At 47.1% G+C, this 13,609-nt stretch overlaps 1 protein-coding gene across 1 annotated transcript in view; it reads right to left on the bottom strand.

Annotated features, from left to right (window-relative positions):
* Window positions 1-4,555: 4,555 nt before the first annotated feature.
* HS3ST4 (heparan sulfate-glucosamine 3-sulfotransferase 4) overlaps window positions 4,556-13,609 on the bottom strand; it is a gene marked incomplete at its 5' end in the record, with an annotated part of 351,402 nt that continues 342,348 nt past the window's right edge. The window contains one exon of the mRNA XM_080680163.1: window positions 4,556-6,523. Within this exon, the coding sequence (XP_080536289.1) occupies window positions 5,887-6,523 (637 nt within the window). The 3' untranslated portion in view covers window positions 4,556-5,886. The remainder of the gene's footprint in view (window positions 6,524-13,609) is intronic.

Raw genomic sequence — 13,609 nt, 5'->3', positions numbered from 1 at the left:
TGTACATTTTCATGTTTGCTGTTAGTGAGTTTAGCACATTTTAAGAAGTTGGATGTCTATTGGTCTGTTTCCCTTCTTTATATATGAGCCAACAAGTAGCTGAGAGCTAAGGAAAGAGGGTCATCCTGTGACTTGGCCTCAGACAATTACAAGGAAGCTACAGGTGGTGGTGTGGACGGCCTTGGAAGGACTTGTGTCCCCTGTCAGTGGCTTGGCTATGGTCACTTACAGAAAGCAGACACAGCTTCCATTTAGGGAGAAGGTTACCCTTGATGGCAATGTTCCCCACACACTTCTCTTTCTCTCCCCCAGGTCTCCTCCTAATATCCTGCCTTCTTGATTACCCAGTCTTACATTTTTATCTGTCTATCATCTATCTATCTATCTATCTATCTATCTATCTATCTATCTATCTATCATCTATCTATCTAATATATTTTTATTGATTTCAGAGAAAGGGAGAGGGAGATGGAGACAGAAACATCAATGATGAAAGAGAATCTTTGATCTGCTGCCTCCTGCATGCCCCACACTGGGGATTGAGCCTGCAACCTGGACATGTGCCTGGATCGGAAATTGAACCATGACCTCCTGGTTCCTAGGTCGACGCTCAACCCCTGAGACACGCCGGCCGGGCTTTTTATTTTGATAGTATTTATCCATTTGTGCTTTAGCCTCCCTCTGGAGTATAAGATAAGGGCAGTCTTATGAGTTGGGATGAGGCAAATTCTGATGACTATGGTCTTTAATGACACAAGTTCTTGGTGTCCTTTTACCCTGACCGCCCCCCCCCGCCCCGCCCCCAGGTTCACGTTTTCATAGCACCCTGTGCATCTCTCTCAAAACAGTGTCAATGTTTACTGTATGCCCATCTCTCATAGCCATCTTCCCCATTGGGCTGGGAGCCCTGTCCAGCAAACCAGCTTTGCTCACTCCCATACCTCTTCCAATTGCCACGTGGCCCCACTACACATATTTGTAAAATACAAATCTCAGTGAAACGTGATTGACCCTAGAGTAATGGGATTGGCCTGTGTCCAGGGACTCTAGACATTCCTGCCACCTTTATCTGTGGACACACACTCCACACCTGTTCTTGGCCTGCATTTTCTCCTCAATGACATGAGGAACTCATTACCTTGCCATATAGTCTCACAATGTCTGAGTGGTTTCATGTATCTCCTACACCTGGAAATGACACATCCTCACACCTATGAGAAGTCAGGAGTCATATGAACTCCTCTCTCCCACCCCAATGTGCTAAAGAATCAAGGAACCCCTGCCCCACTTTATTTCCAGAAACATGTGAGCCCCGCTCCCAGCACTTGCCCTGGCTCTCAGCCCTCTGTGTCGTCATGGAAAAGATTAGGAGTCATGGCCCCAAAAACTTGAAAACATCACCCCATTTCCATCTCAAGAAGATCTGTCTGGCCCTGTGTGAACAAACCAAGGTGCCTGGTTGTATCCAAAAGAACCTTGAGTGTGGGGCAGGGAAAGGCTGTTGTGATGAGAACGTGCATGTTGCGGGAAGGATGTGGGGTCCGGACCCGGGGGGGAAAAGGTATTGTATTTGAATGCCTGAAATCCAGCCAACTCTGTGCTGTTCATATGGGGCTGTTTTCGGACCTTAGCTTTGGGCAAAATCATTTTCCCTTAGCATCATCATATTGTCCAGTCTGAGTAAAGATATACTCTTGAAATGCTACAGAGGCATGTTGTTCAGGAAGAAGTATGAGGATCCACCTCCCTTCTCCTCCTTCATCTTCTTCATGACCATCGTCAGCATTACTCTCCACTATGTCAATGAAGCGCTTCAGTTTTAAAAAATATCTTCCCATCATTTTGGTCATCACAGAAACTCTGGTGATTGGCCAGTAGGGATTAAATAAGCCCATTTTAGAGATATGGAAACTAAGGTTCAGATGGACAATGCTGCTTGTCCAAGACAGAGATAAGGCCAGGCTTAAACCAGCTACCATTCTTCTGACTGCCTTGAGGCAGACAACTTCTTTGGGGAATAAGGAGGTAGCAGGTGAGCAAATGGGAGGGGCAGAAAAGACACGCATCTGGAAGAGCCGAGGAGCTGAGGTCTTAAAGAAGTGTGGCTCAGATCAGGAGCTCTAATACCATGGACTGGGGCAGGCCACGCTCCTCAACCTGAAATTCAATCTGCAAGGCTCCCAAAGGTTGTTCGTAGGTCCAGGGAAAGGCCAAGCCTTACTGCTCTCAAGTTCAAAGGTAAAAGGGGCTGCTGAATGTTTCTGTTGTCATTGTTCTGTGTTTAGAGCTGGTAGGTCTAGTGCCAAGGCCAAGGCTTCCATACCTTTCAGGCACAGAATGACACCGGCAAAGGAGATGAGCATGGGGTAAAGGCAGCGGCACCACCTGAAGGATGGATCTCCTTTTCTCGTCTTAGCAGCAGGCTTTCCCGAGCTCTGAGTCATCATTCCAGGGAAGGGAGGGCAATGGAAAATTAAGTATAATTTATGCTTTTCTAATTGAAATCAAATACAAAATTCAATCTCCCTCGAGTCACATTGTTCACGTTTAAATAGGGTGGAAGTGTTATTAACCTGCCTCTATTTGAGCAGGTTGACTTAGCTTTTCTGGATAGGAAGTAATTCCTTTGTCAAGTTTCCCCACTGAGGAACGGGGCGGCTGTGAGGCTCACTCCCAGCGTCTGGGGATGGAGGTGGGGCCGACAATGCAGAAATGGAACTGAAACATCTCAAGTTCGCACTTCTTTCTAGAACCATGAGCTTCCAACCATGTCATTGAATGACCCTTCAAATAAAAACACTTCCACTCTCTAGGCTTAGACCTCTGCCCTGTTTCTCCAGAGAATATTAGCCTCCTGTTAAATGCCAGCGGGTGTAAATGCCCCAAGAGGTTCCCCACTGTTGTGTCCCAGGTGAGAATGACTGTATCCATCAGCTAGCCAGGCTAACAATGGATTAGCTTGTCATGTATGAGAGGATGAAGGACTGGGTTCCTTTTTAAGCAGCACAGAAGGTCTGGATGCTCTGAGTTCAAGGGGCCACGCAGCCAGGCAGGGAGATGGGAAGTGAAGAGGAGGTGTGATCGAAGGGCTGAGTCAACATGTGTCCACTCAGGAGAGAAGAGATGGGGGAGGTTGGAGAAATGGTCATTCTTAGCTGGTAGAAAGTCACAGTAAAGCTTCCCTACAAGCAGGGAAGCTGTGACCTTTGTTCTTTTGACCTTCTAAGTCATACATTCAGTCCTTATGTGGTCCTCATTAGACTTCCACCAGAAGGGACCATGTTCCCCCAAGCAAGCCCTTGGGGACCACTTCTCTTGGAAGTACCCTCACAAAAGCTACAGGGAGGGTGAGAGGGAGGACGGGAGGGCAAAGACATACACATGTAAGACTTTCCTCCTTTGTTCTCAATCTCAGAATATGTGTGTGTGTGTGTGTGTGTGTGTGTGTGTGTGTGTGTGTGTGTAATTTTTAATCATCCCAAGGACATGTTTATTGATATTTTTTTAGAGACAGAGGAAGGGAGAGAGAGAAACATTGATGCGGGAGAGAAACATCGATTGGTTGTCTCTTGTACACGCCCCAACCAGGATCTCAAACCTGCAACCTAAGTTTGTGCCCTGACCAGGAACCAAGCCCTTGACCTTTGTCTGTATGGGAGGATGTGCCAGTGAACTGAGCCACACTGGCCAGGACCATAAGAATATATATTTAAAGGACAGATGCTTGGGCCCCACCTGGAGACTCTGACTCAAGAAATGTGAAATAGGACTCAGAAAGCTGGAGCTTGAAAAACCCCACAGCTGGCTCTGATGTGTAACTGGACTCGCTCCTTGCTTTTCCTATAAAACAGGGCCCTGAAGCACACCATACAGTCTTCTGAGCAAGCATGCATTTATGCATTTTCTTTCTTGAAATAGATATATTTCTCTCTCTCTCTCTCTCTCTCTCTCTATGTTTTTTAATGCTCACCCAGGGATATGTTTTTATTATTGTTGTTTTTTTAGAGAGAGTGGAAGGGACACACACACACACACACACACACACAGAGAGAGAGAGAGAGAGAGAGAGAGAGAGAGAGAGAGAGAGAGAGAGAGAGAGAAGGAGATGTGACAGAGAAATATTGATCAGTTGCCTCCTGTACACACCCTGACTGGGGATTAAACCCACAAACTGGGTAAGCACCCTGATTGGGAATTGAACCTGCAATATTTTGGTGTATGGACAATGCTCCAAACAACTGAGCCAAATGGCCATGGCTAGGCATTCTTTTATTTTGGTAGTAAAGGCATAATATGTTGCCTTCAGCTTAATAACCACTCTTATCTGGAAAAACAATGATTTGTAAGATTGTTCCTCAATCGGGCACACTAGTCCATTCCTCGCCAGGACCAGTCGAGAATGAGAAAGTGGTGTTCCTTACAAGACAGAACCCCCGGAAGATCTAATCTGGGTCCTTCTGGTCATCCCAGAGAAGGAAAACTCCCAGAATCTGAGAGTAAGGGTGGGGTTGGAGGTGACCAACAGAAACACGCCATCAAAACCCATTGATTAGGTTGCATTAAGCTTTATAACAACACAGTTTTCATTTAGCCAGAGAAATGACAGTTTAGTAACAGCTGAACAGAGTTAGCTCCCCCACGCACACATTTCCAATTTTACTAGAACAGTTCCTGGACTGGGAGACCTGTGAACAGGGCTTTATGTCTAATGCTGTATTTCAGTCAAATATGACTAATGGGAAGGCATACTTTAATCAGTAGCCCTTGAAGGGGGGTGTCCCAGACAGCCCTTGTTCCCCCCCACCCCCATAAACCAATGTGGCAAGTGGAGTCAGCCCTCTTGTCACTCCCCAAAATGTGCTGTCTGTGAACAGAGCAAATGAAGCAGGAGATGACCATGAGGGCAGATGGTGGGGCAAACAGACAACGGTGACTGGTACCCTGTTCACTGTGTGGCTAAGGGTTATTCATAACATAAGACATGCCAACTTTCTGGTCCTTGCCCTTCTGGGGACCCTGAGGGACAGAGCCCACCCCAAAAGCATATTTCAGAACCAGGTAGGTGCTTGGGGAGAGGGTCTGTAGGTGTGGAGACCTCCCCGCAGAGGACTGGCTGTCTTTTTCACTCCCAGAGATGGCGTTCACCTCTACCAAGCTCGGGGCTCTGAGCTTTGCTGCTTCCACGCTGTTCGAAGACCAGCCCAGGGGCTAAATCTATGATGAGGGCAGGAGCTGAGCTCCAGCGCCCTGGGTGCTCATGAAGAGAGAGACCAGCCTGCCTTGGAGGGCTCTTAGAAGGAAGGTTTCCAGGGGTGTCAGCTTTTTGGGGTGAGGAATGTGCATGCCCCTCCCTTTATAAGGTGTGGAGGGAGGAAGTCACAGGGTTGTGGGATGAGATCTTTCAGGAAGGCCAGAGATACCTTGGCTGAGGTCCCTCCCCTAGGAGTCCTGGAGCACTCAGCCACAATTAGCACTCCAGAGAGATGCCAGAGCAGGGTTCATACAGCAGGGCCTGGGCCAGACAAAGGGCTAGAACTTAGGCTTCCCACAGCAAAGTGAGAGCCCCCAAATAGACTTTCATTTCTTTGTTTCACTTAAACAAATATTCATGGCACTGTCTCTGACCTAGACAGCTATTCAATCCTGTGTTCAGACTCTATTCACCCATAAGAGACAAGAATTAGCAGTAGATGCTGGTGGCCATCTGGTCAACCAGATGCTGCTGCCCAGGCAGGCCTGGCTGCTCTGTAGGGAAGCAATCCCAGGTGGATGAAGGAGGAGTCCTAGGTGACACTCCAGCAAGGCTGAGGCTGCAACCCTGTGGATTCGGGACTCAGGTAAGGGGTCTCCTCAGCTGCTCCCTAGCCTTCCCTCACATCTCTAGCCTTATTTGTCACCCTCTTCATGCTCCCACTGGAAATCTTGACCAGTCATTTGGTAAAACATCATGTTGAAGGGCTTGTAGAATTTCCGCAGTCTGTGGATCACATCTGGGTCAATGCGGGGATGAGTCCGACCTTTGCTCTTGCCTAAGCACCTGGGGGCGCCGCTGTCTTCTGGCTTCTTGAGGCAAGGGAACCCCTTGGTTTTATTGAAATAGAAATGCTTCTCAGTCACAACACGCGTGAGGCCTAGAAAATCCTGTACTTTGGCCATTTCCCCGGCGGGGTCCACGATGAGCCGCTCCCCACTGACGAAGAGGATCTGGGAGAGGGGAAAGAACTGCAGCCAGTTCTCCAGGTGCAACGCATAGAGCCCTATGCGAATGGCGCTCCAGGAGGCATCGATCAGCCCCAGGGTTCGGTTTTTGAAGGCCAGCACCTCGAAGGTGGGGATCTCGGGCTTCTTTGACAGGGTCTGGGTGTAGTCAGAGATGGCCCTGGTCACAGGGTTTCTCACCACCACGATCAGTTTGATGTCCTTGGCCATGGAGTGGATGCGCTTAGGTGCCTCATTTGTCACAAAGTAGCTCGGTGTCTTCTCCATGGTAATTTGCCCATCCACCGTCTTAGGCATCACGTTTCTGGAAGAGGGAGAAAAGGAAAAAGAGTGGTCATTCCTACCCAGAAATATTTTAATGATGTAAATAGCTCATGGGGAGCTACCACATAAAATTCATGGATCAACACTTGTGGTTCTTTTTAACTGTCTGCCCCTCTAGGGTTCTGATTGTAGAATCCTCAGAAAAGGCAGCATGAGGCTCATGGGTTCATGGCCGGGAGCCTTATACACCTGGGCTGAAACTGCTGCTCTATTTCTTACTAGTTATATTTAAGCTAAATATACTCTTAATTTCTCTATGTATTAGTTTTATAATCTCAGAAATGGAGATAATAATGGCACCTACTTCCTACTGCAGTATGAGGATTAAGGGAGATAATGTTTGTAGAGCATTTAGCATAGACTCCAGCACATGTAGGAGCTTAATACATCAAAGTTATTATTATTGTTGTAGAAGCTTTCAGAAAATGTTTGCGCTCAACAAAACCTCAAAGATTATCTAGTCCGGGGGTTGGCAAACTACTGCCAGCCTTCTGTTTTTGTAATGCCTGCAGCTAAGAATGATTTTAAATCTTTAAATGGTTAGGGAAAAACCATAATAATAATAATAATAACATTTTGTGATGCATGAATATTACATGAAATTCACATTTCAATGCTCATAAATAAACTTGGCGTTGGAACACAGCCACACTCTTTCCTTTACGTGCTGTCCCTGGCTGATGTTGCACACAGCAGGCTTGAGCAGTTGCAATGAGACCACGTGACACACAAACCCAAACATATTTACTCTGGGGCCCTTTAAAAAAGTCTGCTGTCTCCTGACCTAGTCCAAAGACCTCACTGTGCAAAGGAGTAAACTGGAGCTCAGAGGAGAATGGACAGACTTTGTGACCTCAACAAGTTGAATCACATCCCTGAATCCTATCCTAAAACTTACTGTGAGTTCACCTGAGAATAAAAGGGCATATAGCGTGAAAGCACCCAGCATAGTTTGGTTCTATGAATGGGATTCCTTCTTTCTTTGTTCCAAGGTTGCAAGTGGGCCACTGACTGACCCCACACCAGGGCCATGCTCTCGCTTTCCTTCCCAAGGTTGCTTCTATCCCAAATTCACCCCTCCATTCGTGTTCACCTTCAGGATGGCCTCGTCTCATTGACAGCTTCAAGATACTAAAGGACTTGGATGCTATTTGTCCCCCAGCCCCAATGTAGCAAGCTTATCAGTGAAAAGGGGAGGTGCAGGACCCTATTATACCCCAATTTGCTATAGGCATCTGTAGACCAAAGTTAACTGATGATAAACCCGTTCAATACCTGTCAATACAGCAAACCATCTGCCACCATGTGTTCCATTAAGTCTATTCACTTCCAAGTCTTGCACCACAGTGGTACATTCAGGATTACACAAGACCTCTTTGTTATAATGACATGCTTTTAAATGTCTCAGCTAATAAACCTTAATACAGATGAAGATCCCTTAGCTTCCCCTACCATAATTAAATTTATTTACTATCGCGTGTGTAGAGAAAGAATGACTTTTCTTTTATCTCTAATTCACATGCTCTGTCAATAATTAATTGCTACTGGGTTTTGAGCTTCATCAGCAATCACTGTTACTGAGCAAGAGGAATGGCCTGGTAGAGAAATTCACAGGGCTGATGTAGTTAGGCCATAATGGTTGGGCAGCACGGAGTTTTCTGATCAAAGTAATAGCCTTGGCCATAATCATGCTTATCTTGGAACAACATATTCTTCAAAGTATTTTGAATGTCTTCATGTTCATGTGTCTGTCTGGCTTGCACTAGATTTAATTGTCTCATTTGAAGGGACAGGGCTAAGGAGCACAGCCTTTGGGAGTTGTATGTGCATGATTTAAGAGTTCTGACTACCCACATCATCTCCATGAAGTTGCTTAACCCACTTTGAGCCTCAATTTTCTCATCTAAAAATCAGGGTTAATAAGAGTCCCTCCCTCATAGAATTGTAATGAAGATTAAGGTGATAATGCAGGCAATTCGCTTAGAACAGTGCCCAGTAATGCCATGATTTTTAAAACCTAAGCCAGGTGCACAAGGTCATTGGCACAGCAATTCTTAGAGAAGAACAAGGAAAAAACATTTACATTTGACCCAATGGAAAAGTTGAACAGCATGGGAACTAAAGAGCCCATCTAGGAAAAAAGGATATTCTGACTCAAGCCACTGCCACCAGCCCACTGCCTGACCAGCGGGCTGTGGCCAGTGAGGAGCTTCTACTACAAGCTCAGCCAGCATTAGGGACTGGCCCGACTTCCCATTCCTATTTCAGTTGGAGAGATACACTCTCTGAGCATGAAACTCACGTCCTATTATGGAAATATTCAATACGTGTTGAGTCTGTAAACACCCGAAGGTAAATTCTTACGTGGCCCTCCGCAGAGTTTAGTCCAGATGTGTTTTTGCCTTTTGACACTGTTGACTTTTCTTTAGTGCAAGTGCAGCTGTTAGGTTTCTCTTCTTACCTGTTCTCTGAGTTCACTTCTAGACCTCGGTGTTTGTCTTCCCATCCCCCACTTCCAATCCATGTCCTTCACTTTGGCTGAGTGATGTCTGTGGTCTGTCAAGATCTTTGTGGATCTCAAATCTTTTATCTGCAGCATCTGGGATGAAATGGTACCCAGCTCGTAAGCCAGTGTGTGGAGGATAGGTGTGCCTCGCTCAGCGCTCACACCGAGGGAATGAGAGGAGGTGCTGGAGAAGGTAGAGGGGAGCCTAGGAGCCTAAATGGCTTTGATCATCATGTTACAGATTAATTAAACCATGTAATTTAGGAGAGTTATGTATTTGGGGCAAACATGACAAGGCCATCTCATTGGGCCAAGATATAACTATTGTGGCATGAGTTGACAGGAATTTTTCCCCAGTAAGAAGATATCCAGAGGCTGCTCAAAATCTGTGAAGTAGCAGTTCTCCATTCCCAAAAGTGATTTCGACTCAGTTTCATTCATTCCATAAATGCTCACTTCCATAATTGGCAATATACCAGTGAACAAAACAGAGTCCATTCCTCCACAGAGCTACCAGTCTAACTTCCACATCTGATCAACAGAGAGGTCTTTATAGCATCACATGTATAACTATTTTAGTCAACAGAGCAGATAGCATTACTATCCCAGTTCTAGAGAGAAGGAAATAGACTTAGAACCTAAAGGGGGTTTTCAAGGTCTCCCCGAGTGACCATGTTGGTTTCTAAGCTCACTGCCAAGCAGAAGTAACAGTACCAGTGCTAATACCAGCTCCTGGAAAACAGCAGGTGCTCAATAAATACCCGTTGAATGAATTCTCACCTGGGCCCTCGATCTGGCAACTATTTCTGTACCTCTCCTAGTCTCTTCTTGGAAAGCTAGAGGAGCAGCTATCCTACTCTGACAGACCAACTTCTCCCCAAATCACCTTTGGAGCTTATCCCCAGCTACCTTCTCAGGACTTCTCACCCCCAGTTCTCCTTTCCTTTCCTGGTGTTAAGTAAGTCCTTCTTGACTAGATCTGATGTTTTGACATGCCACTGTTCTCACATCCTGGTGTGCCTGAGAAACAGAAAGAAGACCAGTCACAGCACAAGGGAGTGAGGAAAGGTAAGAAAGTGAGAAAACACGTTCATTGCATGGGCAGGAAACTGATTGTGGAGAGCCTCCCCACCCCGGGAAGATGCTGGCGCTTACTCTGTGTGATGAGAAACCACCGAAGAACACTGAACAAGAGACAGTGACATGATTTCCATTTTAAGAGATGCTCTGTAGCTGCTTTTCTGAGAACAGACAAGAGTGTGGCAAGCACAGACAAAGGCGACCTGCTAGGAGGGCATTTCAGGAAAGCAGGTTGGAGATGGTGGTGGTGTCAACTCCCGTGCAGAGTGCTGAGTGGTAAGATGTGTTTAGAGTTGGATACATTTTCAAAGTAGGGACGACAGTCCTTTATGATGGCCGTGATATGTGTGCAAGACAGAGAGGCATCATAGCGACTCCAAGATGGTTGGCCCGAGCCAACATATTGGAGAACACTGGGAAAGAGGCCGGTTTTGGGGGAAGGTACCAGGTCTTGCTTAGTCATCTGAGGGATCTGCTGCACACCCAGGTGCAGGTGTTGAGTGATCACCTGGATCCAGGAGCCTGAAGTCCATATTGGAGGTGGACATTTGTGTCAGGTGTTCACAGTCCACCTGCTAGTAGAAGAAGGACCTGCCTTCACCTATTTGGGGCGTTCTCTTGAATAGAAAAGGTGTTTAGGTGCTGGGTGTGCAAAACTTTTTTAAAATTCCATTACAAAGATTTTCACTAACTCCTTTCTACTCCCAAAGTCCTTGATATCTCTCTTTTACAGAGTGTAGAACAACGCTCTCTATGCCCTGTCCCAAGGCCAGCATGGAGGATCCCAGCCCCTAGAGTGCAGGCAATGCTTCATTCACCTTTGTATCCCCAGTGCCTGACACAGTACCTCCCGTGTAGTAACTGCCCCATCACCACCTATGGTTGTTGGAAGACATACGCATGAAACGATCCCTGGGAGTCAGGAGACCTGGGGCAGCTTGGGGGGCATGGCTCCTCTGAGCTGGTTTTCCTTGCCTGAGTGCTCAGGCTTCTGAGTTCCATGCCATCCCTGTCTGAAAGACCACACACTCAGTGTGGAGCATATGGTGATAAAACACTGTGTCTGGGCTTGGAACAGCTCGTTCACAGTATCTGGAGTGCTCAGTGCAGCCGTGACACCAGCGTCAACACACAGTCCTGAAGCGAAAATCTTTCCCCAAGACCACACAGCTGCTCTCACTGCCCCAAATGTTTATGAGACATCGCTCACCCTGCCCCCTTTGCTATGCTGCCGGTGGCGCTCTGCTGAGTCCCAGCCCCTTCTGAGTGCATGTACCCGTCTAGGGCCTCACAGGAAATGATGCTATTAGTAGCCATGCACTAACTATCACACACCATGCACTGAGCACTCTATGCTGTCTTCTACAGTTGAGATTTCAAATCCTGGCAGCAGACCAAGGTCTCTAAGCATCTTCGGACCTTGGACTCCACAGCCTTGTGGTCAAGAACATAGCCTCTGGACTTACTGAATCGGACCCACTTATTAGCTGTGTGACCTTGGGCAAATTACTGAACCAAAGTCATGTGTGTCTGTTCCATTACCTGGAAAGCAGGCATTATCTCATAATCCCATCGCACTGGACTGGATGAAGGTTTCAGTGAATTAGTAGTGAAAAGGGTGCCTCACGTTCTGTAGGTTCTCGATGTACTACTGTAACTTTCAAACAACTGTCTTAAGAAGGTACTACTACTACGCCCGCTTTGGACATCAGGAAACTGAAATGGATTAGTTTGCCCAAAGGCACAAGAAGTGGAGCTGAAATATAGTCCCAGGCCTGTGTTTCGCCTAGCCCAAGCTCTTAGTCATTGCTTGGCAATGCTTTACTAAACCACGAGGCTCAGCAAGGTGACACGACTGGCCCAAGGTCACTCTGTGTTAGGTGGCAGAGCTGCACCTTAAAATGGGGCTCATTCTGTGTGTTGTCAATGCGGGCTGTCACTGACTTACCACTGGGGGTTATAGAAACCCATGCTGGAATCCCCAGAAATTCCTCCAGACCAAGGAGCATCATTCAGTTTGTGAGATCTCTCCCCAGGGCCCCCTCAGTGAAGCAAATGGACCATCATGAATGCCCGGGGAGAGAGCAATCACTCGTGTTAGCTGTAAGTGCCCATTCTCTGCGAAGGGTCAGCTGCCTCTGCATTGCTCACATTAGAGGTACTCGGACACCTCACATTTTCCCTAATGCGTTATCCAGTAGAACAAATGGTGCATAAATTAGCAATATTTTCTGAGCTCCCCTGATGAACTGTAACCCAAGAGAATGGGGGTTGGAGCAAGGGCATGGGACCTCGGGGTCCCATCTCTGAGCCATACTTGCTTTGAGCAACTCATTTCCCTCACCCATCGAGTGAGAATAACATGTATTCATTCCCAAAGAAAGATACCAGGCTTCCTCGCACAGAGCAGGTCCTGGTAAATGTCCTGTCTCAGTACAGCTGGTGCCCACAGTGGGTGCAAGCACACCTGTATGTTGAGTGCGTGAAGGAGACAGCTCTGTTCAAATTCTGAATCTAAATGACTCTTCCTGGTGGCCTAATGCATGCATCCCTCTGTAAGTGATGGGTGCCCAACTCTTAGAGCACCAAACAGCTCATGCTGGGCATATGTGGCATGGATAACTAGAAATCTCCTTCTCCTTGCCACCCCAAGGTGCCTGGACATCTGAGAAGCCTTGTTGCTGGGCAGGTCCTGGCCACTCTATGGGGCTCATGACTCCAACTGCTCAAGTCCTAGGCATTGCTTCCATTTCTTCCTGTCATCCGACTTCTCCCAGTGCCATCACCACCTGCATGTTTTGATTTAGGAAGCACCAATGGATAGAAAGCAGCCATGAATTCCACGATCCTTTACAATGAACTTGTGATTCAGTCATCAGCACTGAAGCCATGTTTCTGAAAGGTCGCCGTGTGTGTTTATATGAGTTTTTATTGATTCCATTTGTGCAATGCTTGGCATCTATAGGGACGTGGCCGTCCCTTGCAATAATGCTCAAGCCCAGAGGCTGGGAAGCAGGGTTCGAAAATCTAAGCCATTGCTTACCCTCAATGTCAGCTCCCATCCATGCCCTCACCCCAACTCCCCCTTCACACATCCTCTTTTTTTATTGGGCCATTGCATCCCAGAGGTTCTAAGACAAGACACTTACTGACTTAGAATGAAGGCAATTACAGAACACCCTTCCCCTGCCATGACCGGAGGCGATTCCACCCAGAGCGCACCTCTCTGATACACATTCATACTCACTCAAAGACTGACCCCTGCAGACCCTCACACACCAACTTCCATTAGTGGTTTCATTGTATTTTCTTTCCTCAGGCTCAGCATTTCAAGGGACAGGTGCCACAATTTAGTGAAGACTACAGAGGTGTCAGCATGCCCACATGGGCACCTCATGCTCACAGCTTAACAGCCAGGACTGGAGGGCTCCCCTCGGGAAAGCTGCATTTCAGGTCTCCCCACCTCACCTCTCACTCCCC

Source organism: Plecotus auritus, assembly GCF_963455305.1.
Source record: "Plecotus auritus genome assembly, chromosome: 7".
NCBI classification, from domain to species: Eukaryota; Metazoa; Chordata; class Mammalia; order Chiroptera; family Vespertilionidae; genus Plecotus; species Plecotus auritus.
This window is presented reverse-complemented; position numbering and strand designations above follow the sequence as displayed.